Source organism: Selaginella moellendorffii, unplaced genomic scaffold, assembly GCF_000143415.4.
Source record: "Selaginella moellendorffii unplaced genomic scaffold, v1.0 SELMOscaffold_6, whole genome shotgun sequence".
In the NCBI taxonomy this organism is placed as follows: domain Eukaryota; kingdom Viridiplantae; phylum Streptophyta; class Lycopodiopsida; order Selaginellales; family Selaginellaceae; genus Selaginella; species Selaginella moellendorffii.
Genome location: NW_003314267.1, coordinates 132,987 through 157,452, shown reverse-complemented (window position 1 = coordinate 157,452; position 24,466 = coordinate 132,987). Strand labels below are relative to the sequence as shown.

At 42.3% G+C, this 24,466-nt stretch overlaps 1 protein-coding gene across 1 annotated transcript; it reads right to left on the bottom strand.

Annotated features, from left to right (window-relative positions):
• Window positions 1-22,460: 22,460 nt before the first annotated feature.
• Window positions 22,461-24,452, bottom strand: LOC9635331 (pentatricopeptide repeat-containing protein At4g02750). The gene has a single exon (XM_002965372.2). The coding sequence runs from the start codon at window positions 24,450-24,452 to the stop codon at window positions 22,461-22,463; it is 1,992 nt and encodes a 663-aa protein (XP_002965418.2).
• Window positions 24,453-24,466: the final 14 nt, after the last annotated feature.

Below are 24,466 nucleotides of genomic sequence, written 5' to 3'. Positions count from 1 at the left end.
ATCAAGGAGGAGTCCTGAGGGGCCAGGGAAATTGCCATAATTTGAAGCCGATCAGGATCGAGGATAACATGATCTTGTTGATCGAAGGCAGGATTACCAGGCTTGAGATTGAGATAAGAGCGCCTTGAAAGAGCATCAGGAAGGCCTTGAAGCTTTCCAAGTTTGTACTTGATAACAAAGTCAAACCAACTCAGGAATTGTGCCCACCTTGCATGACAATAGCTCAAAACTCAAGAAGTGGCAAAGTACTTGAAATTTTTGTGATCCGTCTAGACCATTGTTTGATGGCTCGCCCCCTCCAAGAAATGACGCCACTCTCCAAAGGAATCCGTGATACCAAGGAGCTTCTTGTCGTGGATTTCGTAATTAATCTCCACAAGCTGGAATTTCTGAGAATGGAAAGCAACCGGATGAAATTCCTGATCCACTCCAAGTTGAGACAGCACAGCACCGATGGCAAAGTTGGAGGCATCTGCCTCGATGAAGAAAGGTTGTGAGGGATCAGCGTGGATCAAGACGGGAGCAGAACTGAAGGCTACCTTGAGTGTGTTGAAGGCTTGTTGGGCAGCAGTAAACCAAGAGAAGAGAACATCCTTGTGAGTGAGATGCGTGAGAGGAAAGACAATGTTGGAGTAGTGATCAATGAATTTGCGGTAGAAGTTGGTAAAGCCAAGGAAAACCTAAACATCTGATATTAATTGTGGAGGTTCCCATTCAAGAATAGTCTTGACTTTGGCAGGATCCATCGTGCTACCTTTAGGAGTGCCAAGCTAGATCCGGATCAGGTTGTATGCTCCATGGAGGTCAATCTTAGCGAAGAAGCGGGCACTATCGAAGCGTTCTAATAGGTCCAAGATCAGGGGCAACAGATAACTGTTCCGAATAGTCACATTGTTCAAACCTCGGTAGTTGATGACTAACCACAAACTCCCACCCTTCTTCTTGACAAAGAAGATAGCTGCTCTAGCCGGGGATTGCGAATGCTAAATGTACCCCAATGCAAGGTTCTTATCCATGTACTCTTTGAGGGCCTTAAGCTCGGACAGGCATAACCTGTAGATAAGCCCCCACGGAGGTGACGTTCCTTCCTCTAAATTAATGGGACAGCCATAACACAGATGAATAGGTATTACACTAGCTTTTTTCTTGCCAAACATATCCTCAAAATCATGATACTTCTCAAGAAGACTGACAAGAGAAACATGCAAAGCAAAAAGGAAAACAAGTTCTTTGTGAAGGAGTTCTTTCATAGTGATTGTGGAGATAGGAGGAGGCGTACGACTGAATGGAATGATGGGACGAGGATACTGTCTAGTGTAAGATGGGAGGGAAAAGAAGAGTGAGCAAAGAGGGTGAAAACTTCGTAGAGTTAGGAATAGAACCTTGATTTGAGTTTAGGGAACTTTTCCTGATTCAAACTCGATGAACAGCAGAGGAAGACGTGGGAGATGGTGATGTGGGAGAGACAAACTGTAATTCCTTACAACAGATCTGAGGCTGATGCATTTGGAACCAAAGAAGGCCAAGCACCACAGAGGAGGGCTTGCTGTTGATGATGTTGAAGGTGATATCAGTGATAGTGGACCCCATGTGTACTCAAATAGGTAACGTTTCCCTAAGTCTAGAAGATGGAAACACAAAATACCCGCCGATGCCTTCAACCCTCAAATCCCGTATGGTAGGAGACAGAGGAACATGATGTCGGGCAGCAAAGTCCGTGTCCATGAAGCAGGAAGTTGCACCTGAGTCTAGTAGCGCTAAAGCCTTGAGTCCTGATTGTCTGGTGAAAGAAAGAAGACATGGGATGCGGAAGTTGTGAGAATTGGTGGTGGCTTTGATGAAAGGTGGTGAGGAGCTTGATAAAGAAGAAAAGTGATTTTTATTCGGGGAGTCTAAATAGATAGCTCTTACTCTATTTGGACAGGGTCGTTTCCCGACTACAACAGAGGTGGACCTTGAGGCAGAGTGAACTTGAGCAGTCGGGGAGGCTTCTTGGGATATACAACTACTTTGTGATTAGGATCAACACAATAGAGGCAAAGATTCTAAGATACTCGACATTGCTTCTTAACAGGACTCAGCTTCCCTCTGAGGAGTCAGAGAGTACCAAAAATATCCATCGGGACCAGAGTAGTAGGTTCAGGAGTATGCCCCAAAGACTCAAGCTGGGATTCCTGGGTCTGGGATGGGAAAATGGTGGCATGGCAACTTTCCTGACGATGTTCAAAGAGACGATTGTCACATCGAACAGCTTTGTTATGGCATCCGACAGGTCCGTGGGATCCTCAATGGTGAGCAATAAATCCTTGACACCATTATTGAGGCCAAAACAAAATTGATCAATTAAGGCCTCCTCATCCCACTGAGTGTCCAAGGCAAGGAGTTGGAACTCTGTAGCATAGATCGAGGCAGGACGAGACCCCTGAGAGAGACATCTCATCTTTATAGTGGCAGCTCGAACCCGATCCATCTCACCAAAACATGCTTCAAGCTTCTCTTTGAACAACTAAAGATCCATTAGCTCCGAAACCACGACCCCTTTCATGCTCTTCTCCAAGAGAGGAGAAAACCATGACAAAGTTGCACCTTCGAGCAACGTCCTGCAACAAGACCTTAGACTGGTATTGATTCCAATTGTGGAGAAATGGAACAAAGCTAACCTATATATACTATAGGTTGATGAAGCTCCACCACTCTTGGATTGAGGACGGCCTAAATATAGCTGAGGTCGAGAAGGTGCCATGTCATTATTAGGAATGTGGTTCGAGAATCAGGAATTGTACGGGAAATTAGAGAGTCAGGAATAGAGAAGTGTCTCGAGAGTCAAGAATGTGGTCTGCGGGGTCAGGAATCTGGCGAGAGTCAGGAATGTGGCAAGAATTGGGGGATTCCTGACACACACTATGTGAGAAATATACCAACTTAAATGAGTTAAGGTAACCTCTTTGTCTAACAAGGATGCACTGTAAACGCAGATATCTTCCAACCATCGCTGACAAGGAAATGACCAACAAAGTTAGCCACCCTTGCTACTCTGGGTGTCACCTAGCTTACAAAAGTGTGATATGCCCCTGCCCATAGGTGGCATAGAGAGAGAAGCTAGAGGCTCCAATCCTCATAAGCAAAGAAACCAAACATATCAGTAAGGTTTAGATAGACTACTATAAACAAAAAATTAGAGTCGTTTACATGGTCATGCCTTTTTAACGAAATAAGGAATATCAACAGAGAAGTAGGTGATGTGATTAGTCGACAATAGTTACCCCATGACTAAAGATTTTACCATACATATGAAGTGCTAAAACTAGTCTACCTATACTAGCCCAAACTCAAATATCATTAGATGGACAATATTAAAGTCAAAGACAATGATATCTTAGAGGCTTAATTATCAATGAATAAAGCTTAGATTTAAACACAAAAGTGTTCCAAGTAAGTTATCATTCCATAAACTAGTATTAGTGTACAGGAACCACCAAGATCACTATAGTTGAAAAACATAATATTCACTATCCATCAAAATTCAATAGTAAATATATCATCAATAACACTTGATGATAAAACTTAATTATCAAAGATTTCAAATAGCATACTAAACAATTTACATAAGATAACTCAAAGAACATAAAGTATCATTGATTGACAAGCAAAATACTCACGAATGTATCACCTAAAGGAAATAACATTCAATCTATTAAAACTAACCATAACAACAATCAACAAAACAAAATGAACGTGGCAAAACCAACAAACACTTGATTATGCTAATTATTGCACTAGCCAATTTGAATAAATTCCGGTCAACAATATGAAGGAATTCAAGTTGCTTAAACAAACGTCAGCAACATTTTACTAATGTCTCAAACCCAAAAGACTAATTTAAAGCAAACCACAAAGAATATATGTAATTGCGAAAAGCCATAATCCATTAAAAAGAACAACTAACTATCATGAAAGAACATCAATCATCCCATCAATGAAGATATACGTAATCATCATCAAAGAAAGAATCTACCATCCCGAAGAATGACAAATCATTCTATATGAATAACAATCAAACAAAACTTTTGACAAGGATAATCAACTATCTTAGATGATAGTCAATTATCATTAATGATTACTAGATGCAAAAACCAACTTCAACATTGAAGCTAATAAGCCAAAATGCCTTCCTTAACAACACTTAGTAAATGGAATAATAAACATGAAAACTCAAGGAACCAAAAGCTTTGAAGAAGCTTATAGCTAAGTCTTGCCTAACAATAATCACAAGTATCGCATGAACTATTTTCAATGCTAAAGAAGAAATCATGGTATAATTCACAATATCCTCCTCAACATATCCATAAGCTAAACTTCATAATGCTAAAGCTAATGAAGAGCATGTTTGCATCAATCCAAAAACTAAGCATAACAAAGTTATGCTCAACAAGTTACTAGCAAACTGATCCTATATGAATCCATCTATAGCAAGATGTAACTCACTTCATAACAAGCGGGAAAAGAATCATCAATGATCAATATATTCTAACTCAAATCCAATAAAGACTTAAACATTCCAATATTAATCACTAACTCTTCCTCTCATAAAGCTAGCGTAATTTATGACAAAATCACTTTTCAAGGAAAAGCTAAAGCTCCACCCTATAAGACATAAAAATCCCTAGGCCCCAAAGAGGGGCTGAAAGTGTGCCACATGGTAGTGGCTGAAACAAAAGCCAAACAAGCATAACACATTTGGACTAAAAGCTCTGATTTGAAGAGTCGAGAGCGAGAGTGGAACTCCAGACGGAGTGCTCAAGGAACGAGCATGAAGCAAGCAATAAGAGAGTTTCTAGAAAAGGGGTACAAGAGGACCAACACATGACACATGGTAGAGTTCAAGATGGACCAAGATGGAGTTCGAGATGGACCCGAGATGGACCCAAGATGGAGTCTGAGATGGACCTCAGATGGAGTCAGAGATGGATTGAGATGGAATCCGAAATGGAGTCCAAGATGGAGCCGAGATGGAGTCCGAGATGGATTGAGATGGAGTCCGAGATGGACCTAAGACGGACCTGAGATGGACCCGAGATGGACTCGAGATGGACCCGAGATGGACCGAGATGGAGTCTGAGATGGAATCCGAGATGGAGTCCAAAATGGACCCAAGATGGAATCCGAGATGGAGTCCGAGAAGGACCCGAGATGGAGTCTGAGGTCGAGACTGAGACCGAGACCGACATCGAGACCAGGACCGGGACCGGGACTAAGGCCGAGGCTGAGACCGAGCCCGAGCCGGAGCTTGAGCCCGAGTCAGAGTCCGAGTCCGAGTCCAAGTCCAAGTCCAAGTTCGAGTCCGAGTCTGAGTCCGAGTCTGAGTCCGAGTCTGAGTCCGAGTCCAAGTCCAAGCCTGAGTCCGAGTTCAAGTTCGAGTCCAAGGATGAAAGTCCAAGGATGAAAGCCCAAAGTGTTCGTCTCCCAAACCCTGGGGGTTTGGTGAGCTCCAAAAGCATAGTAGAGGGAGGACTCCAATGGAGCTAGTTTGGCCAGGAAAGGCCAGTTTGGCCCAAAAAGGCTATATCCAGGTGTTGGGGTATGGGATAACCACTAGGAAGTGCACTACCTACTTGGATACCTAATATGGCTCAACAGAACCTCACTCTAAGCCCATGGCTAGAGCACTAAAAGGCAGAAGGTGGGGAGAGTACCCATGAGACTCGCGTAAGGCCATGGTATTCCGAAATGTTATCCCAAAGTCCCAGACTGTGAAAAGGAAGAGGAGCAATCCTCTAGTGTAGTGACTAAAGATATAGTCACATGGTGAGGAAAACCTAAAAGATAGTAGGACTTAATAGTTACGCTTATGGGTCTTGTCCCAATGGCAGTGTTGGTGAACATGGCCATGGACAGAAAAGGGACTTGGTGGGGACTATAAAAGGGATATTAGGGAAGGCTATTCCCCATGTCTGTGGGCATCTTAAAAATGCTAAGGAGTGGACTTAGGATGGTCATTCATGGATGGATGGCCCAGTCCTTGAGAGACAGGACTGTGATGCAGGTGGTGTTAGACCACCAGTGTGACCAAGGTGAATGGGCATAGCTTTAGTGTAACAGATTGGTATGTCAGTACTACTTTGGGGTGTTGGTCATGGGATCAGACACGTGGAGCACTTGGACCAAGTGCAATGGTTGAGTGGCATGAATGCCATTCTTGGGGTTAGCAAGTCCTTAAATCCAGAATATGACTTATGGAGGTTGTGAGTGAGACTCCTCCAAGTGGTTGAATGTGTGGTTAAGTGACTAAAGTAGAATAGAAAATTTAGTACCTTACAAAACCCCTACTAAAAAATCTTGTCTAGAACACAACTAACTCAATGTGAGACACAAAATCCCTAGGCCCCAAAGTGGAGCCGGAAAGGGTGCCACGTGGTAGTGGCTGAAGCGAGAGCCAAACGAGCGTAACACGTTTGGACCAAAAGCTCCAACTTGAAAAGTCAAGAGCGGGAGTGGAACTCCCAAAGAAGTGCTCGAGGAACGAGCACGAAGCGAGCAAAAAGCGAGGCTCCAAAAAGGGACCCAAAAGGACCAACACATGACACATGGAAGTGTCCGAGATGGACTCGAGTTGGAGTCCGAAGTGGAGTCCGAGATGGACTCGAGTTGGAGTCCGAAGTGGAGTCCGAGATGGACCCGAGTTGGAGTCCGAAGTGGAGTCCGAGATGGACCCGAGTTGGAGTCCGAAGTGGAGTCCGAGATGGACCCGAGATGGAGTTCGAGGTGGACCCGAGATGGACCTGAAATGGAGTCCGAGATGGAGTCCGAGGTGGACCCAAGATGGACCCGAAATGGAGTCCGAGATGGAGTCCGAGGTGGACCCGAGATGGACCCGAAATGGAGTCCGAGATGGAGTCCGAGATGGACCCGAGATGGAGTCCGAGATGGACCCGAGATGGAGTCCGAGATGGAGTCTGAGATGGAGTCCGAGATGGAGTCCAAAGTCGAGACCGAGACCGGGACCGAGACCGAGACCGAGACCGAGATCAGGACCGAGAACGAGACCGAGGCCGAGGCCGAGACCGAGCCCGAGCCCGAGTCCGAGTCCGAGTCCGAGTCCGAGTCCGAGTCCGAGTCCGAGTTCGAGTCTGAGAGGGTGAAAGCCCAAAGCGTTCGTCTCCCAGACCCTGGGGGGTTTGGTGAGCTCCAAAAGTATAGTAGGGGGAGGACTGTAGTGGAGCCAGTTTGGCCAGGAAAGGCCAGTTTGGCCCAGGAAGGCCGGACCCAGTGTTGGGTGATGAGCTGCCCACTGGGAAGTCCAAGACTAGAGTGAACACAGACCGACAAGCGGGGTAGCTTGGTGAAGTGTTCAAGAGCCGGCTCTAGTTCCCCCGGGAGATCGACTGGCCGATGCTCCCAATCCAAGTGTGGGTGGCACTACCTACTTGGATACCTGATGTGGCTCAACGGAACCCGCTCTAAGCCCATGGCTAGAGCACCCAAGGGCAAAAGGCGAGGAGAGTACCCAGGTGGCTCGCGTAAGGCCACGGTGTTCCGAAATGTTGTCCCAAAGGCCCAGACTGTGGAAAGGAAGAGGAGCAATCCTCTGGGGTAGTGACCAAGGACACAGTCGTGTGGTGAGGAAGTCCCAGAGGACTGTGGGACTTAGTGGTCGGGCCTGTGGGTCTCGATCCAGTGGCAGTGTTGGCAAACACGACCAGGGGCAGAAAGGGACTTAGTGGGGACTGACAGAAGGATATTGGGGAAGGCTATCCCCTTGTCAGTGGGCATCCTGAGGATGCTAAGGAGTGGATCTGAGATGACCACTCACGGATGGTTTGCCTAGTCTTGGAGAGCCAAGACTGTGATGCAAGTGGTATTGGACTACCAGTGTGGCAAAGGTGATTGGGCATGGCCTTAGTGTAACGGGCTGCTATGTCGGTGGTACCTTTGAGTGTCAGTCATGGGATCGGACACGTGGAGCACTTGGACCAAGTGCAAATGTTGAGTGGCATGGATGCCATTCTCGGGGCTAGCAAGTCCCAAGTCCTGGATTGGACTTATGGAGGTTGTGAATGAGACTCCTCTAAGTGGTCAGAGGTGTGGTTAAGTGACTAAAGTAGAATGGAAAATTTAGTCGCTTACAATTTGGTATCGGAACTGTTCCTTAGTCCGACTTTTATTGGTGCTCAAGTATATCACCACTAGTGTTGGCATCGGAAGGTCCGAGGAGTGGGCCTATCCTTGAGGAGTAGCAAGTCGGGAAGACATGGCTCTCCATTACAGTTCATGTGTGAACTTGTAGATGAGGTGGTGGATAGAAAAGGGCCAATAATGGAACGACTTTGGGATCTTGGGAACAGTGCAAGGTTTTCCTCATTGAGTTGAGGATGTGATCCGGATGAGCATTTGTCTCAACAAATTGGCTAAGATTGTTATGGTAAACAACTAAAGTTGGGATCACGGGAAAGATAGAGACTCCAAAATAATAAAGGAGTCATAAGATTATCCTCATATAGTTGAGGTTGGTGCTCATGAATGTGAGACCAAAGGTAATGACCGTGGAAGGTCAAATACGGAAGAGGACTCAAGTCCTTGAAATGGTAGTCGGGGCTACCTTTAATAAATGCTGGAACAACCCAAGGAGTTGGGGGGTGTACTTAGAGATGAGTGGTATTCTCATCGCATGGACAAGTAGTCCTAAGGGGCAAAAGTTGCCCCCAGAGAACAAAATCAAGTGTCGGAGTAACACTTGTGAAAATAGTCCTTTTGAATAGGACAGGAATGCAAGAAGTATATTCCAGTGAGCTAGTGCCTCACAAGTAGGACCTTACGGGTCTGTGGATTAACCAAGTCCAAAACTGCTGGATGACTCAAGTAGAGTCAAGGGATGGTCCTAAAAGGACTGATGGAAGCATTTGGACTGAGGTGTGTTGTACCCCACAAAGGATGGGGGGGGATCATAGGATCCAAGGATGAGAACAGAGGGTATCTCATCGATGGCAAAATATGTCATGCTAAAGTTATGGGAAAGGTGTTCCCAGAAGAAAACAACTTTGACATAAAGTTGTGTGTGACCTCTATGGGGCAGTGCTAACGGATGGTTGGCATGAGAAACAGCGGTGTTGGTCTTGGCAAAGACTTAGACACGAAGGGGAAATGTCATAGAGGTAGGCTCGTGGAGCCGATAGTGTGGAGACACCAAATATGCCAAGGTGTGATACCTTGAGGCTATGTTGGTGGGTTCATGAGAACCCCTTGCCAAAGGAATCCCAATGGAAATGGGAATGGCATAGCCTAAGCTGCAGAGCATGCAATTGGAGTGTGGTGACCCAGATAATGATGGAGGTGTGAAAGCACCAAGCAATGAGTTGTAGGACTTGAAAACTATGAGGCAACTAAGCAAGAGGTGCAAAATAACTGGTTAAACGGGTAGAAGGTAGCTACCCAAGACTTCTTAATAGCATAAGGAAGTTGGATATACCCTTACGGGGGATAAGTTGCTTGTGTTGCGATATAGTAAGTCAATGTCATAAAAGGAAATACTCATTGTCAAGAAAGCCATCATTGGGACACCCGGACACTCTAGAACACCAGAAGGTGGTGTTTGATGTCGCGAGGGCAATGGATAAAGCCTAAGGGACTAAGTCCCTAGCGAATGATGGATAGAAGGTGCTATCCAAATGTCCAAGGTTGCGGAGACAGGAGAGGACTGTCTACCCGAGTTGGACAAAGCCAAAAATGGAATTTTTGCAAGGCTAGTGATGGGCATGTAAAGGCCCATAAGCAACAATGTAATCCCAGTGTGTGGGATTATAAGGTGAGTATACCCGGATTGAGGAACCGCTCCCTAGGCTATTGAGTAGGTTCATCCCTAAAAATACTTGCTAAAGCATGATAGAAAGTGCAAAGCTATCCTCCTGGTCTGGAGGAGAATGACCAAAGGAAAGGTGTGAAGCCAAAAGCAAGAAGTAAGGGGATAGAATCGAACCATAGGAATCGAAGGGCATAACTAAGGTTGGTTATGCCAGCTGAGAGTGGAGAATCAAGTGGGGGCTCGAGGGTGTTGCCGCTAGCAACCGTGATGCCATGGAGAGTCTAAAATATGGAACTGTCCATGTTAGACTATATGGTAATTGGCAAGCTTGCAAAAAGGGAGGCCTTAGCAAGCTAAAGGACAGAGTTCCTTCAAAGTTCCCAAAGATGATTCTAGGTAGTTTAGTACCTAGAAAGGCCAAGTGTAAATGGTTCAAGGAACGCGCGAAATCAGAGTGGCGCAGCAGAAGCGTGGTCTTGAAGCTTGCCATGAGGCAAGGCTATCAAGGTTAGGGAAGTAATTCCCGAGTGTTCAAAGAGAGGGCTTTGAACGAAAGTCGATGATCAAGGACTTTCACGCTTATGCAGGAACCATGTTACAATGGTTGGAGGACTTGCCAAGTGAGATTGGCACGTCGGGGGAACAAAGACCCTAGTTGAAGGTGATAACTTCAAAAAGGGTGGGCCATGGGGCCGAGCATGGAGGAGTCCATGCATGATCACAGACATGTCAAGTGAGAGGACTTGGCAGTGTGGAGGAACTAGGTTCCTAAACTGTGATCTGTAGCGCGCTTTAAAAATAAGTTGGTGCACCGGCGTGGGGAGTCACGCCAGGCATCTTCGGTGATGCCGTCCGTAGATGCATATATGGAGGTTGGGTTCGAGTCCCGACCCTCTAGTGCTTGGGTTCGAGTCCCAAATCACTAGGGCGTGGTGATGGTTTGGAATATGAGGACACTCATATTTCGGTGGTCATGGACTCTCAGTGAGGAGACTGGTTTGGGCACACCGCCAAGCGAGGGATGCCTCGGAGTCGTGATGCACGGTTAGATTGCTTAGTGTGAAAGCTCGGCATATCTAACTTGAACGCTTTGGTGCAAGTGGCACCAAGGACGTGGTGAGTGAGATGGGGACACCTAATCTCAGTTGCTATGGACCCTTGGCCGGAAGGGCTAGCTTGGGTGCACCGCCAAGTGTGGGGGATGCCCTCGGGGTCGTAGTTAACAAGTTAAAGGTCTGGAAGACCTAGTACCTATTGGCAAACCTGTTAAGGTGCCGAGATGAGATCACTAGGTGATCTTGTGGCTAAATAAGGACAAGGTCCTTGTTTGGGTTAAGGAATAAGGTTCCTAGTTCAAAGTGTTGATTTGAACTATTGATGATGGTGTGGCTTGGTCAAGGTGACCAAGTGGGAAAAGCACCTTAGGGAAATGAGCTATGTCATTGCGATGGCATAGTGTGTCCAAGGAAAGTAGTCTCTAAAGAGACCCATGAGAGGGTCACAAAGTTGGGCCGAGGATAGAGCCCACAGCAGAAGATGCTAAAAGAGACTTACTAGGGGTGAACACCCTAGTCTTGGCAAAGCAGAGCCTTTGCTATGGAATCAAAAAAATACCTCGAGGAGGGAGGTAGAGATTCGATGTTGCTTGGTGCAACAATCAATGGATAGGAGCAAAAGATGAGTGGCCAAGATAGGGCCGTGGAATCCCTGGGAAGGAATCCAAGTGACAAAGTTAGGCGAGGAATACTGATGTGTTGGACACTAACAAATTGCGGGAAAGGAAGTGTGTTTCCAAGGATGGATTCCGAATTGCTCCGATTTGGCAAAAGTGGAAGCTCCAAGGGAGGGAGTGGTAAGGTAGCCAAATGATAGGGCGATGGACAACCCTAGCACAAAGTGTGATAAATGGAATTTAGTGCCCAAGGTGGCACGAAATAGAAGAAAGGATGATGGTGCCCTCAAGTAATGAACTTCCTAGGATAGGGAAGTGGAGTTGCACAATCTGTGCAATGCAAGGTGTTGGAGACACCTAAGAAATTGACTTCTAAAAGTCAAAAGAGTAAAAGTTCCAAGGTGCAAACATTCAATAGATGGAAATTGAGATTACTCAAGAAGGAGTAGTGGGAAGGACTTAGAGAAGGGTCTCTAAGAGGTTTAGCAAGAACTAAACCAATAAAAGGAGAGAACCACTACATGTGGTCTAATCAATCTCTAAGTTGGAGAGACTACCCTCCTTAGAGGATAGGCAAGGCATGGTGAGCCTTTGGTGTCAAACCATTGAGGCATATGCAAAAGGCATGGTGAGCCTTCAATGTCAAACCATTGACAAATATTGGCTAGGTGCCAAGGATGGAAATGGTAACACATGCGAGTGTTACTTTACAAAATGGTTTACCGTTCGATGAGGACATCGAACTTCGTCTATGGGTGGTGGAGTTGTGAGACACAAAATCACTAGGCCCCAAAGTGGAGCCGAAAAGGGTGCCACGTGGTAGTGGCTGAAGCGAGAGCCAAACGAGCATAACACGTTTGGACCAAAAGCTCCGACTTGAAAAGTCAAGAGCGGGAGTGGAACTCCCAAAGAAGTGCTCAAGGAACGAGCACGAAGCGAGCAAAAAGCGAGGCTCCAAAAAGGGACCCAAAAGGACCAACACATGACACGTGGAAGTGTCCGAGATGGACTCGAGTTGGAGTCCGAAGTGGAGTCCGAGATGGACCCGAGTTGGAGTCCGAAGTGGAGTCTGAGATGGACCTGAGTTGGAGTCCGAAGTGGAGTCCGAGATGGACCCGAGATGGAGTCCGAGGTGGACCCGAGATGGACCAGAAATGGAGTCCGAGATGGAGTCCGAGGTGGACCCGAGATGGACCCGAAATGGAGTCCGAGATGGAGTCCGAGGTGGACCCGAGATGGACCCGAAATGGAGTCCGAGATGGAGTCCGAGATGGACCCGAAATGGAGTCCGAGATGGACCCGAGATGGAGTTCGAGATGGATCCGAGATGGAGTCCGAGATGGAGTCCGAGATGGAGTCCGAGATGGAGTCCGAAGTCGAGACCGAGACCGGGACCGAGACCGAGACCGAGACCGAGATCAGGACCGAGAACGAGACCGAGGCCGAGGCCGAGACCGAGGCCGAGGTCGAGACCGAGGCCGAGGTCGAGACCGAGCCCGAGGCCGAGACCGAGCCCGAGGCCGAGACCGAGTCCGAGTCCGAGTCCGAGTCCGAGTCCGAGTCCGAGTCCGAGTCCGAGTCCGAGTCCGAGTTCGAGTCTGAGAGGGTGAAAGCCCAAAGCGTTCGTCTCCCAGACCCTGGGGGGTTTGGTGAGCTCCAAAAGTATAGTAGGGGGAGGACTGCAGTGGAGCCAGTTTGGCCAGGAAAGGCCAGTTTGGCCCAGGAAGGCCGGACCTAGTGTTGGGTGATGAGCTGCCCACTGGGAAGTCCAAGACTAGAGTGAACACAGACCGACAAGCGGGGTAGCTTGGTGAAGTGTTCAAGAGCTGGCTCTAGTTCCCCCGGGAGATCGACTGGCCGATGCTCCCAATCCAAGTGTGGGTGGCACTACCTACTTGGATACCTGGTGTGGCTCAACGGAACCCGCTCTAAGCCCATGGCTAGAGCACCCAAGGGTAGAAGGCGAGGAGAGTACCCAGGTGGCTCGCGTAAGGCCACGGTGTTCCGAAATGTTGTCCCAAAGGCCCAGACTGTGGAAAGGAAGAGGAGCAGTCCTCTGGGGTGGTGACCAAGGACACAGTCGTGTGGTGAGGAAGTCCCAGAGGACTGTGGGACTTAGTGGTCGGGCCTGTGGGTCTCAATCCAGTGGCAGTGTTGGCAAACACGACCAGGGGCAGAAAGGGACTTAGTGGGGACTGACAGAGGGATATTGGGGAAGGCTATCCCCTTGTCGGTGGGCATCCTGAGGATGCTAAGGAGTGGATCTGAGATGACCACTCACGGATGGTTTGCCTAGTCTTGGAGAGCCAAGACTGTGATGCAAGTGGTATTGGACTACCAGTGTGGCAAAGGTGATTGGGCATGGCCTTAGCGTAATGGGCTGCTATGTCGGTGGTACCTTTGAGTGTCGGTCATGGGATCGGACACGTGGAGCACTTGGACCAAGTGCAAATGTTGAGTGGCATGGATGCCATTCTCGGGGCTAGCAAGTCCCAAGTCCTGGATTGGACTTATGGAGGTTGTGAATGAGACTCCTCCAAGTGGTCAGAGGTGTGGTTAAGTGACTAAAGTAGAATGGAAAATTTAGTCGCTTACACTCAAGTTGCTACTCAGTTCATTTGAACTCTCATACAGTTGTTAACTAGAAATTATACAAATGCCAATAACATAAAGCTACAACAAAACCATTAACATTATCTTCATCAAGACTAATGAAACTCAATATCACTCCTATAGAGAGACATCTCATTTCATTTGAATCCCAACATCAATAATGTCAACGACAAAGCATCACTTCAATGCCATCAACACCAAAACAAAGCTATTAAAAAGTAAGAGTGAATCACCACTCAAAGCTTTTTAGCACCAAGCTAACCAAAGTTGAAGATACCTTAGTCAGTATTTGAGACCAATCATTTAATAATACTCAATTACAGATAACACTTCATCAAAGAGTGATTCACCACATCCAAGACTCCAAGAAATTTAACACTACGGACTAAACACAACTAAATAATATCGACAGAAGTAGAGTCGACATGGACAAACCATGTAAATCTAATGACACGATCCTCCGCAACACCATCTGGCAAAACAAGCCTATCACTACTAAATCATCATCGAGTGAAGCAAGTGTCAGTAGTCCTCGATGAAGTCTACAAGCAACCACTAGTCACAAAACAACTAACAATCACTTTTTAACTTGCCTTCACAAAACCTAAACACTAAACTCATGTCATCGAGTCATATACTTATTTAACATAAATGTAATACCCCAGGTACAAGATAAAGGTTTATAGACAAGCATAAACTAAATAACTACTCGAATCCAACTCAACCACAATAAGCTCACTAATGTGTTTAGCCAATAGCTTTAAGCATGCCTAGAAGAGGCTAGCTATGCATGATCAACACTCAGTTGAAACTAGAGTGAAATCATGAGATAGACTCATATCAGTATACAACCTCCTTATAAACAACCTATAGTATAGGTACCAACATCTCAACCTCAAACAACTAAGTTAGACATCATCATCCTCAGCCAAGGCGCAAGGCTACCAAGACTAAATCAGGATCAGTAAAAGCTTCTTACTCTCATAGAGTATAACAAAATCCAAGGTGCAACCTGCTACCAATCTACTTTCACCCTTAGCCACCCTTAGTACCAGGAGTAAGTCTCTGGGACAAGCTCAAAACTTACTAAATATGGAATATCCCTAGATTGTGAATTTGGACATGGGACGAACACCATTGTATTCAAAACAATTTCTACATTCCATAGATATACCAAATGAGCAAATCTAGACACTTTCCATAATTAGTATTTAGGACCAAAATGAGACTAACACAAAGGGTATGGTAGCGAGGGTGTTTGGCAGACACGATAAGCTATCATTTGGCAAATATTGAGGGACCAATCTCAAAATTGCAGGGGTTCCCAACACTAGCAAATGCAAGTCAATGAATGAGTCTCTTTAACCAGGTTAAGTATGCTTAACTAATAGCACTTAGGAATTCTGTCCTTATGCTCATTTGGTCAAGTGCACACACGAAGACTAGCTTCACTAGCTTAGGTGGAGACTAGCAATAGGTCCAACAATACCAACTTCATGCCATTATGGCAGTAAGGAAAGAATATCTACCATTGTGGCAATAAGGAAAGAATATCCAAAACAACTAGCCGACAGGTAACTTTCAATACCCGAAGTCACATTCGTGACACTGGTCAGTGCTATCCTATTACATATGTAAGCCATACATTACAACCAGCATAGGTGAACTACTCTATGACAGAAAAGGAGTGTTTAGCAGCAGCCTGGGGTTTCAAGAAACTTCATACATATCAATATGGTTCTTGGACATTACTAAAAAGTGATTGTAAACTCTTAAGTTTTGACTTCCTAAAAGGTCACCCAACCTAGTATTATTCAAAGCCAAGGATGTTTAACCCTAAATATCTCAATACCCTTAACTAATTGGAAAAGAGGGTGCACTTTTATTCATAGGCCCTTTCCCTCTATATTTGAACCCCATGAATCGTCTCTCAAATCATTCTCTTTGGTTGTTTACAGTGATTATATTGTCGTTACTTCATTATGGAAGCAGAAGAACTGGAGTGAGGACGAGCACAACAAGTCCAAATGGAGCCAGTGCTTCAAAACCTTTTTTCCTTCGAGGAGGGGATAAGGAGAATATAAAGGACAAATGGAGTGCAGTTCAAAGTTATGGTTGTGTGGTTGGTTTAAGTATTTGGGAGTTGCATATAGAGTTGCAACTGGTTCATTAAGGTTCTATAATTAGCTAATATTTATGCCATGGCTTTGGATTTTATTTCAGTCATGGTTATTAGCAATTTTGTTGGTGGTTTTGTGGGATCTTCAGATTTTTGTGGTAGTTTATAATCACCTAGCAGAAGCTCTAGATGTTCCACCTAATTTATTATCATCACCTTTTCATTTTCTGGAGAGGAGAATGGTGTAAAGTTTGTAAATACATATATGTATATATATGTATTACCATAGCTAGGTAATACACTAATTATAGTACTATAGTATATAGATCGTTCATTTGGGATTGAATTTGGTCCATCCATTCTTGTATATAAGCAGTCTAAACCCCAATTAATATACCTATTTCTATATCCAGAGCACTCATAACTCAAAAAATTATTACTTTTTATAAGTTTATAAAATATTTAAATATTTGGATGGTTTAAGTTATAACATTCACTCATCTAGATTTAAAAATATCCTGTTATACACTTTTTTAGATTCTATAATATTTTTTTAAATTTCATATACAAATATTTTTATTATTTTATTTCAAGTTTTATTACTTGTGTATTAATTAAAGTGGATGAATTATTTAGGATAATTAAAAATAAATATTTTAATAAAATTTTAGATTGTTTTTTAAACTTTTGTTAGACATCATAATGATTTAGAGTTTATTTTAAATTAGAGATATAAGTGCATGGAATATGGAAAGGGAATACAAGAAAATGTGATAAGCCTAAAAACCCTAGCTTATATATAAGAGTGAGTGGTTCGGATTAAAACTAATCTGACAGCTACTAAAATCCCACTACATTAATATTAGTATATAGCATCATAATCGTACACTTGGACTTCACATCATCCCCTTTGTCGGAATAATGGAAAACCATTAAGGTTCTTTCGTAGATGGGTGGAGATCTGAAGTAACATCAAGAGGAGGCATTGGTGGATGTGTAGGTGGTACCAATTGTTCTTGATCCTTTTCTACAAAGCATTTCAATTGTTGCATATGCATAATTTTTTAAGGATCGACATCATGCTAAACTTTATAAACTTGTGGTTCAACTTGCTACAACACCTAATATAGTCTTTTCCACTGAGCAAGGATTCCCTTAAATAAACTATGTATTATAATATAAGGAAAACAAATTAACACCAAGTCATCCACTTTATATTTCATAGGTGGACAATGATGGGAGTTGTAGCATTGTTGTTATCCCACTTGTATGTGGCTTAAGTGTTCAATAGATTTTGCTCGGACAAGTGAAAGAATGCTCATTAAATACTAATCCTACGATTTAGCATCAGTAACTCGTGGCAATCACAAAGGTAAATTTAACTCCGTTGGTAATATTGGATCATAACTATATAGAAGTTTATATGGTGATGCACCAATAGAACTCTACACCTTTGTGATATATGAATAATAAAGAGATGGCAAATAACCATCCCAATACGAATGTTGAAAGTTTACGTACTTCATGATCATCCCTTTGAATGTCTGAACGAGCCATTTCAAGAAACTATTTGACTGTGAATGATAAGCACTCATGAAAGTATGGCATATCTCTAACCAAGGCATCAAAACATAAAATGCCTCAACCATAAATGCAGGATCATTATCCAAAAGAATCCGCTCCGGACAAGAATGTTAAAACACCATTTGATTGAGGAAATATCTATTAGCAGTTGCAGAGGTGCTAGCAAAAGTACTAACTTCCACCCAGTGAGTCAAGTAGTCAAAAACAATAATAATATACTCATTGCCAATAGTCAATCGTGGAAAAAGTCCTATAAGATCAAATGCCACTAACTCAAATGGACGAGAAACTGTAATTGACTCTAACCATCCTTCCATAACACGAGAGGGAGTATTATGAGCTTGGCACCAAACGCAATTATGCATATATCACATAATATCATATCACATTTCCGATCAATAAAAAGATTTATGTAGCTTCTCGATCACATGACGATGTCCTATATACTTGCCTAGAATATGAGAATCATGGTAGGCATAGAGAAACTATGGAATAAAGATTGAAGGCACCACCAACCATAAATGATCATCAAGATTTATCCCCACAAAATAAAAAAAGCCATCTTCAAAGCAATATTGAGAATGTAAATGCCAGAATGGCAAGTCATCAAGAAGTGATGTAGGATTCTTAAACCCATTTTAAAGCCTTTGAATCCATAACTCAATCTTTTGAGCCTTACAAACTTCATCAAGAGAAGGTAAATCTTGCTCTACACCTTGTGGACACTAAACATCAAGTATAGCAACAACCGATAGCATAAAATCCTCATCTAAAAAATTTACAAATACTGGAATAACATGTTTATAAGAAATATAAGAAGAGAGTGAAGAAGGAAGGAGAACTTGAGAAAGGCCATTAGCATCAGCCATAGAACTCCCTATATGATAAACCATATCAAAATTATATATCTGAAGTTTCAAAACCTATTGAGCAATATGACCAACTAACCATCTATGTCCAATCTCACTCCACTATCGCATCTGTTCGGCCTCACTACGTCAGTTTCAAATGTTTCATTCAAACTCACTATGCTCATCCTCACTCCACAATCCATGTTGTTCATCATCGCTCCACTACTGTATTCGTTTGTCCTCACTTCGTTGTTAGGGCTGAACTCCCATCCATCCCCTCTACCCTCTTCCGAAGAAAAAAAATAGTTTGAAGTGTTGGGGCAAAAAGGAGAAAATGAAAAAAATTGAGGAAAAACAATTGTGGAAGAAGAAAAAATAGATAAAGAAGCATTGGAAGAGGAATTTGTAGCAACTAGCAATGCAAAAATGGGGAAATTAGAAGAACATGTATTTAAAGCTTGGACAATAAAGGACTTCCTATCATAAAATACCTCAGCCATCACAATATAAACAAGAGATTCACACCGCTCAACCTCCTCAACACACAACTCAACACTTGAGATGGGAAAATCAATAATAACACTCAAGGGAATATATAAACTCCTCAGCAACAACAGTAAAACAAAAGCTTTTAGTGGTGCTCACAAGTGGGGACATACATTCAACATAAAACTCTGGCCAAAATTACTTAACCCTTTGAACAGGAAAATACCTAACACTAGAATTGATCAAAGACTCTACCAATGAAACAAAAACAAGATTCTCAACTTTATGGATACATTCAACATCCAGATTAGTATGAGGAGGATAGAAAACACTCAACTCAACACTAGATTGAGAATGAGAATCATGAGAGTCACAAATGATTGACATGCCAGGAAAAGAAAACACTGTAAATGAGAAAGAAATACTAAGAATATGAGGTGGCTCAAGCCAAGAAATAAAAAATGGTTAGGAAAGAGCAAAAGAGAAAGGATCATATGGCAAATTGAAATATTGACATCTACCCCATGAAATTTTCATTTCATCTCCAAAGCTATTTGTATAATAATCAAGTTTATCATCACACTCTGGAATCCACTCGAGCTCGTACACGTCACCTTCTCATAAACTTGATCCTCGAACATTCTCCAAAAATTGGATTGCATCATCTATAGCTCGCCAATCAATATTACAATCACATTCCACATCAACAGGAGATGGCAGAACACCGAGAATAGGACGAACTGTGTAATCACGTCCCACAAAAGCTAGAGATGGCAACACATCAAGGATGGGTATAACATCAATATGATCACACCCCACAACACTAAAAGTTTGATCCAATGGAGCAACATTAGCAACCTCAAGTGACATACTCTTTGATCGATAACAGTGTGGCATGGTGGAAGAAGGGAATGCAATGAATATCAAAAGAAAGAGTAGATCTAAGCACAATAATAGCTAAAATTCTAGATCTTGCAAAAAGTTAATATAGATCTAGATCTAAAAGAGAATGGAGAAATAAAAATAAAAAAGCACAATCCCAACACTAGAGCAAAGCACTGCCAAAAAACTTTGCCCTTTAGAGATAAATTGTAGTGCCTTTCATTTCCACCAATGTGAGTGTTCAGGATATAAAAATAGGTATATTAATTGGGGTTTAGATTCTACTTATATACAAGAATGGATAGATCAGATTCAATCTCAAATGGATGGTCCATATGCTATAGTGCTATAATTAGTGTATTACCTAACTATGGTAATACATGTATATACATACATGTATTTACAAACCTTACAAGTATATTTTTCTATCAAAATCAAATAAATAAAATATTATAAATGTATATACTATTATAGTTAAAAGGGATGTTTATAAAAATATCTATATTTGAACTTGTTATTCAATAAAGTGATTATTGTATCCATAAAAGATAACTTAAATTATCCATTTAAGTCTTCTATAACTTTCATAAAATTAAAATTTTCAGGTTTTCACTTACTATATCTCAATAAATTTATTTATAATAAAATATTAGTCAAGATAAAAACTTAAACATATGTGGGATATTATAATAAAGAAATAAGTTAATATCAGGGATATAAACATATTTTTATAACATTCAATTGCCTATCTTATGTAAATAATTTTTTTTATATTTCCCAGTAAAATAATTTAACTAAAATATTTAATCAAATTTATAAATGTGTTAATTGCAAACACTATTTATGATTCTTATTTTGTAGGCTATTAAATTATGATACACTAGATGACTATATATCACTCTCTTCTGTATAAATTATGAGAATAATTATAATAATCTCAAACACTGATTTTGTGACAGCTCTCCATACTCTTGCCGGCTATATTGATGATCACCTTTGGGTAATTTACTTTCCATTTCTAAAGCCCACATGGTACCAAATCAATTGAATCATTAAAGCTTTGTCGTTCATATGTTAACTAAAGTTGATAAAATATAGAATCATTTCAATATACATAAATTTCATTAACCAAAATTCTTAACAAAATAAAAGTATTTTTTAATAACAAATAGCAAAAGTTATTAATAAAATTAAATAAAATAAAAAATATTTAGTGAATAGTTTTTGTAAATTTAATTGATTTTATTTACAAAGGATAATTTTATAATTTTTATTAATATTTTTATTTTTTGATATCAAATTAAACTTTTGATGATTCTTCCATGTAAAATAATTAATTAAATATTCTAATTCTATTCGGCATTAATTTATAACATTTGTGTTATGACTAAATTTTTTCTGTAGTTTTTTTTTTATTTTAAATTGTTGCAATTGCAATTATAACATGTATTATTTATGTAAATGTATTTAATATTTATCTCACTGTTTTTAATTGTAATAAAAGTTATTTTAGATATCAGTTATTATGTAGGTAACTTAATATATTTTAATTTTGAAATTATTTATTATTATTTAAAAATATTCTTTATTAAAAATATATTTAGAAAATTTTACTTTCAAATATTTTTTAGCTATTAGTAATATAAAATTTTGTTTAACTTATTTAAAAAATTTCGATTACATTTTAATGTAGCCAAAATCCTTTGAAATGAGCTAAAGGGCAAAAAAGAAAACAATAGGGCATAAACAGCTCTCATGGAAATCCATATCTATCCCCTTTTGTCTTTAACCACCCTTAGACCATATTGATTTATGAAACTAGTTACAAAATCTTTCTTTTTTTCTCACCTTAATAAGATCTTGTTGCAAGAAGAATTCATGAACCCCGTGTGCACCACACACACCACCACCGCTGCCAGAAACCCCAGTCAACTCTCCATATGGCACGACTGTCCGCCACAAGATACTGCACAGCACCAGCAGTGGCGAGCTTGATCGCACCTCGACCGCTTTACACACATGAAAAGTGGAAAACAACAAGTTGGACATCCAAATGCGGTTGTATGTATCATCAGGATGTCTACAGAAAGTTAAAAGCATCACTTCTGAATGGTTTTGGGTCAACTGTGGTACTCACTCTTTCAAATCATAATTTTTTCAACTAGAAATAATCCAAAACTTTAATTCACATGGAAAAGTTTTGTGGAAAATCCCTTTTATAATATAGTTTTAATTTGTTTTCAGTGAAGATGTGAATACTCTTCGCTTGAGAAACACAGCTCTAGCTGCTAAAGCTACAGGAAGAGGGAGGCAGTGTAGCATGTACATTCCAGAGTCCACGATGTCAAGGTTGAGTTCACTAGCTCGGACGGATCTCCAACACGCTGCATCTTAACCGATAGCTCCAAACTTGGTCAGTGTTTACCATTTCTTTCTCTCGACCAAGCTCGTTTCTCTTCAGTTCTTTGAATGTAGGATCATATCCATCACCAGCAAGTGAGAGGCAGGATCATCATAATCCACCTCGTGAAGTCCCCTCGCAGCTCGTATCCCTTGCGTGACTCTAGAGTGCAATCTACACGCTCCAAGAAACGCCCCCCAGGAAGCTCCGTCCGCCAGCCAAGGCATCGCTTGGATCAAGGCCTCGGCCCGCTCCGTGTGCCCGGACTTCCCGAGAATGTCGATCAAACAGCAGTAGTGCTCCTGCCGAGGAGTGATCCCGTAATCGCTTTCCATGGACCGGAAGAAGCAGCACCCTTGTTCGAGCATTCCTTCGTGGCTACAAGCTCCTAGAACGCTCAACAAGCTCGTAGTATCCGGCTCCAAGCCCTCTTGCTCCATCCTCCTGAAGGGCTCCAGCGATCTTTTCCCACCAAGCGTGACCACCATCGTCGTCCACGAAACTAGATCTTTCATTGGCATTTTTTCAAAGAACTGGCTCGCTAGCCCGGCTTGGGCATACCTTTTCAGCATTATATTCCATGCAAACATGCCCTTCTCGGGCATATCCTCCCAAATGCCATGAGCCTCGAGAAGATTCCCTGACCCGACGAGCATCTCCAGAACTATTGTCCATGATACCAAATTCACATCTACCATCGATTTGAACATAGCCATGCCTTCCTCTATACATCCACTTCTTACAAAAGCGTGAAGTAAAGCATTACTTACTTTGGCATTACGTATGGGCATCTTATCATACGTGGATTTGGCCATCTCTAAGTCACCATTCTGAGAATATGCGGTGACCATAGACGTACACGCAACTAAGCTTTGACTGGGCATCCGGTCAAACATAGTCTTCGCTTTGATCACGTTGCCACTCCTTGCGTAGGAAGCCAGCATGATGTTCCAAGAGATTAAATTCCACTCGGGCATATTTTCAAAGAATGTGATCTCTGCTTGTTTTTCGTTTAAGGCTGCTAACAATGTAGTCCATGAGACAATGTCATGTTGGGGCATAGAGTGAAAAACCCTTTTGGCGGTATCTATTTCGTTCGCATGAGAATATGCGTGGAGCAATGCCGCCCATGAAACAATGTCCCTCTCAGGCATGGAATCAAACACTTCCTGAGCCTGATAGATATGCCCTTTTCGGGCATATTCTGCAAGGAGTATATTCCAGGACCTGAGATCCCATTGAGGAATCTGTCTAAAAAGGAGAACTGCCCGTGATTCATGTGCCTCACAGTAAGCTTGCAAAAGTATATTCCAAGCGAGAACAGTGCTGTGAGGCATTGAGTCAAAGACTTGTTTAGCTCCACTTAGATGCCCAGCACGGGTATATACTTGAAGGATTGTTATCCAAGATACAAGATTCCTTTCTGGCATTGCGTCAAAGGTTTCTGATGCTGCGGGAATGTCCCCAAGCTGGAAATATGCTGCAAGCATGGAGTTCCAAGATGCTAGATTCTTTTGTGGCATTTGTTCGAAGAGAATCTTGGCTGACTCAACATCACAGTTTCGACAATAGGCTGAAATCATAGTGTTGTATGAAACCACACTCAGATCTGGAAGTTTATCAAATAGGGATTTAGCCTCACTGAACTGGTCATTTTGTGAATATGCCGATATCAACGAGTTCCAAGAAACTACACTCCAAAAGGGCATCTTATCAAAAATATCCTTTGCTCCATTTAAATCCCCACTTTCTGCATAGGCCGCCAACATCGCATTCCACGAAACCTCATTCCGATCCGGCATTACATCAAAAAGATGCTTCGATTTAAGAAAATGCCTCTCTTGGGCATATGCCGAGAGCATTGTGTTCCACGATACTATGCTCTTATATGGAATGGAATTAAAACAAATCTCCGCCCCTCGTATATTCCCGTTCCTAGAATAAGCGGCTAAAACTTTATTCCATGAAATGGTATCTTCTGGATTTGCGGGCACACACACGCACTCGATCTTTTCTAGATGCCCATTCTGGGCATAATTCGTAGACATTGAGATTTTGGAGC

What these genes read in the sequence shown, in the direction of transcription:
- LOC9635331 (XM_002965372.2), bottom strand. Translation starts at nt 24,452, where the DNA reads ATGTCTACGAATTATGCCCAGAATGGGCATCTAGAAAAGATCGAGTGC.